Genomic DNA, 4914 nt, shown 5'->3' on the forward strand with positions numbered 1-4914 from the left:
CGAAGTTTCTAGAGGACTAGGATTAGGGTTTGCATGTTGAACCCTAATGCGCGCACGCGCGCGCGCGCGCGCACACACACACACATATATATATATAGAGTAGGGCTACTATACTCTTATGAGTATAGAGCCATTCATACTCATAAGTTGTTTTTGATGTTCGGGCTTTCGAATCGACGATCCATACCGTTAAACATGATCTAGAGTATTTAAAACTTCTAGAAAATAAATTTCGTAACTTTTCGAAATCATTATAAAGTCCATCAAGCGGAAATAAAATGAAGGGTCAAAATCGAACGACGTCCTAAAAATGGATGATCAGATCCTTCAGTTTAAGATCGGGGTTATTGATCTTTATCTAGGTAATGAATAGAATTTTCTATCAAAAATTTAAGCTATTCCGATTCTTTTACACCGTTAAACTAGTAAGCATCATATACCGGCCGTTAAAAATTGTCAATTTTGTGAGCTATTGATCGTAAGGTAAATGATATCGAAAAATTATAAAATTTAATTTCTAAAAGTTTTAAATGCTCTAAAAAATATTTAACGGTATGGATCATCGATTCGGAAGCTCTATCATCGAAAACGACTTATGAGTACGAAGGCGATCGTACTCATAAGAGTATAGTAGCCGAGCTCTATATATATATATAGAGCTAGTCTCCTATTCTATCTATAGTACCGGGGCTCCGGTACTATAGTCTCGTTTTCGATCTTAGAGTGTTCAAATCAACGATCCACACTGTTAAAACTGATCTAGGGTATTTAAAGTTTTTAGAAATAAAATTTTATATTTTTTCGACATAGTTTACTTTATGATCAAACCATTTCAAAATTGTCAATTTTCAATGGCTACTATGGCGAGTTCGGAGTTTAACAGTGTAGAAGAATCTAAATTTCTTCAAATTTTGATAGAAAATACTTTAAACTATCTAGATTAAGGTTAACATTCTTGATCTTGAATTTAAAAGTCCTATGCTCAAATTTTAAAGACTATTCAATTTCCACCGTCCATTTTGACATAATTTATTTACTAAGTAAACGATGTCGAAAAAAACTAAAATTTTATTCCTAAGAACCTCATATACCCTGTATCATATTTAACGATTTGGATCGTTAATTTGAACACCATAAGATCGAAGACAAGACTATAGTACCGGAGCTCCGGTACTATAGATAGTACAGTAGCCTAATTCATATATATATATATATATATATCATGTAAGCTTTGCATGTTAGCCCTCCGAAGTATAATATTTTTAGCCGAGTCCCTCACGACGTGTGTATTTTGAGCGTATGCACCTCGCCGTTCGAAATTACGCAAAACGGTACATAAAATATTGGGAGTTTTGCGAATTTTTCGTTTTGCCACTTTCGACCCCTCGGCGAACATTATGCGATTTCCGGAGATTCGTCCGTCGGATTTGAGATCGAACTACCCTGACGTGTTTAGGACGACCGGGGCATCGAAACCACTATTTTGTTTCGTCCGATAAGGTCACCGATTTGCAACGAAAGCTGTCATCTCTCCGATTTCCAAAAACTACACACACACACACACACACACATACACACACACACACACACACACACACATATATATATATATAGAATTTGGCTGGAATACTATTAATAGTAAAACGCTCTTTTTGCTATCAAGTTTTTAACCTTTGGATGAAAAATTATAAGGTCAGGATGATATTAATCGGTTAGAGTTGAGTGGTCCCCCTAGGGTTGAGTGGTCCCCCTAGGGTTTAGGGTTTAGGGTTTAGGGTGGTCCCCACTGGATTATAGTATTTAATCCAATGGTTAGAAATAATGAAAAGAGTTGATCCAAAGGCTAAAAAACTGGTAGCAACAATAAAATTTTGCTACTAATAGTAGCCCAGTCCAACTATATATATATATATATATAGAACTAGGCTGGAATACTATTAATAGCACCAAGCAATTGGTGCTATTAGTTTTTTAGCCATTGGATTAGGAAATGTACGGTTAGGATGATGTGGGCTCCTAGGGTTGAGTGGTTGGTTGGTTGTATAGTATAATCTAACGGGTAAAAATAATCAAGGGGTTATGTAGCACACTGGACCTTTGCAAAGTGCGAGGTTCAAGTGTTCGATTTGTATTCCGAACTTTTCCACACTTGGTGGAGGGCCGTCGATGGTATACCGGCCTAAAAGTTCGATCTCAAGAGTTTTGGGCAGAGTCCTGAGAGTTTCTACTCTCGGGGACCGGTCCCTGGTAGGACAGACCGGTCCCCCAGTGAACAGTGCTGCGTAGCCGGCGAGGCAACCGGTCCCTGGCAGTTGAGACCGGTCCCCGAGCGCGTCTGCGCGGGGAGAGACCGGTCCCTCGCTGGGAGAGACCGGTTCCCGAACGTTGGATTTTCGGGGGCAAGCTAAGAGACCGGTCCCAGGTCGGGGAAACCGGTCCCTCTGGGCGAAAACTGCCCAGACCGGGCTGATGTAAATTTGAGTTTTTGAGGGGCCTATGTGGATTTTGTTACTTTAGAGGCTATAAGCAGCCTCTCCTCCCCTCTCACTCTCATTTTCTCTCCCTCACACTCTTCCTACACTTTTAGAGAGAGCAAGGGAAGGAGAAGAAGGAGAAGGAGGGGAGAAGAGCTTGCTTGGAGGCCTTGGAGCACCATCTTCTTCCTCATTTCCNCACCTGAACAAGCTCTTCGATCAATTAATCACATATTTTACAACGAATATAGTTTACAAGAGAAATGATCCGGTACTTTACTTTATGAAAAATTTTAAAAAAAATCTTAACCGTTGATTAATGAATGTTAAAAATATCATTTCATTATATAGCAGATTAAAAAGTTATTTCATGTGAAGATATTTTTGTAATTAAACTAGACAAAAATTTTAAAAAAATGATTAATATCCTAAATTTAGCATTAATTATGCACTAATTTAAGAATTAATTTAAGATTTGATTGATATCCAAATTTTAGGCATTAATTTTAAAAATTTTAGAATTCTTCTAATTTAGGCATTAATTTAATTTTCGAAATTTTAGAAATAGTATGTTGAATTTAAATATTTAATATTTAAATTTAAATAAGAGAAATTTTGTGTTACAATTTTAACAAATTTAATGTTGATAATAACGAATTCAATATATTTAATTTGTTTAAGAAACTTTTAAATTACTCTAGTTTAGATATTAATTTTTTATCACAAATTTTCAAAAAAAATTGAATGTAGGTAAAAAAAATTTTAATTCAATGTATTTAATATGTTGTAATATTTTTTAATGAAATAGTTGCAGATTATGAATATGAAATGATAAAATAACTGTGAATTACAGATGTTAATGGGTATGAATACCCATAATTTTATTTTATTTGAATCCGAACCCAAATCCGAAAACAATACTACTCATTCTAAATAGTTGAATAAAAATAAATGAGCGATATCGAAAAATAAGGTATAGAAGCACTACTCAATTTACAAATTTCACGTAAGTCTCAAACATATATGGAGGTAGATGCACAAGCATCTTTGACATGTCAATCACTGTTATAGAAGAAAAGACGGAATGAAAAGGAGCAGAGTTTATTTAAGAGTTCCACACTTTTCTTAGCACCGCCGTTGTGCTTTCCTATCACAACACTACTGTCTCAAATCATGCCTTTTTTATAGTGATCTGAGCCTTGAATATGTCTTTAGCTAGCTTATGCCATGCAGGCGTGTAAAGATGGAGCCATGCATGCCTGGATCCGGTGGCTCCCTAACAGATTTGGGAATTTCTTCTCGGTTGATCTTTTCTGGGTATTGGGCTCGCTTCCGATCTGACGCCGTTGGCACTCGGAAATCGGTAGTACATGGCCTCTCCTGGCCCTCTTGTTGATACACGCCTCCCTTGATCTTGGTTGGTCCTTCTAGAATTTGCTTGCAGTCCTACAGTCTCATTTTTCTGAATAGAGGAGGGCTTACTGCTCGCTGCTGCTGCTGCTGCTGCTGCTGCTGCTTCATGGGCATGCTCAAATGTTGGCTTCCCCTCCTGTAGCGATATGCGGTCTGCGCTTTTGTCGTGGCCTCTTTTCTCCGAGCTGACATCCTTAACCTGCTGTTCCTTTTCCTTTGTCAGATTGTCTGTTGCTGTGTTGTCGATTGGCTGCTTAGTACTAGATTTCAGGCCTTTTTTGACTTCTTCGCTCTTTTTGTTACCTTCTTTTATCGTGGGATCGACCTTATCGGATTCCTGAGATGAGGAGTCACCTCCTGCTGCAGCTGCTGTTGCTGCGATGGGCGGTTCCTCCGTGTTTGCGCCCGGCGGTTTGCTCGCTCCATTCGTCTCCGAGCTCGGACGTGGTCCCGAAGGCGGCGGCGGCGGCAGCGGCTTTTGCGCATAGTCGCTGCTCACTCCATTCATTGCCGAGCCCGGAGGTGGTCCTGAAGGCGGCGGCGGCTTTTGCGCAGCAGTTCCTTCATCTGTGGGACTAGAGCAGCAACAGAAGATCTCCCAACACATAGTGAGTGATAGTGCACTCTCTCTCTCTCTCTCTCTCTCTCTCTCGCTCTCTCTCTCTCTCTCTCTCTCGATCTCTCGCTTTTCCTCCAAAGTTAACAGATTGAGAAGCTCGACAGGAAAGAATTGGAGGAAAAATTTTATTTGTGTTATGTATGTATATGGTAATCTTCCACCTCTCGTATCCAAATTAGATCTGAATCAGTAGTGAGATGAGCATGACAATGAAGTGTCTAATTATGGGATAAGAAGGGGTGGCGTACTAGCGTTACTCTTTCTCCATTCTTGCAGCATAATACTTTGCCTAGATTCTAATTCCGTGTCTGGTATGCTGTTGCAAGTCATTCTCCCACTAATTAGATGCCCTAATAATTATGGGATTAAGAAGTGCTTAGTAATTAATTAATTCATTCCATTATGGAT

At 38.9% G+C, this 4914-nt stretch overlaps 1 protein-coding gene across 1 annotated transcript; it reads right to left on the bottom strand.

Moving 5' to 3' along the window:
- On the bottom strand, positions 3751-4494 carry LOC109718527 (formin-like protein 3). Its single transcript, XM_020244788.1, has one exon. The coding sequence runs from the start codon at positions 4492-4494 to the stop codon at positions 3751-3753; it is 744 nt and encodes a 247-aa protein (XP_020100377.1).

This window comes from Ananas comosus, linkage group 12 (assembly GCF_001540865.1).
Source record: "Ananas comosus cultivar F153 linkage group 12, ASM154086v1, whole genome shotgun sequence".
In the NCBI taxonomy this organism is placed as follows: domain Eukaryota; kingdom Viridiplantae; phylum Streptophyta; class Magnoliopsida; order Poales; family Bromeliaceae; genus Ananas; species Ananas comosus.

Coding starts and splice junctions, on each gene's coding strand:
- LOC109718527 (XM_020244788.1), bottom strand. CDS start 4,494: ATGTGTTGGGAGATCTTCTGTTGCTGCTCTAGTCCCACAGATGAAGGA.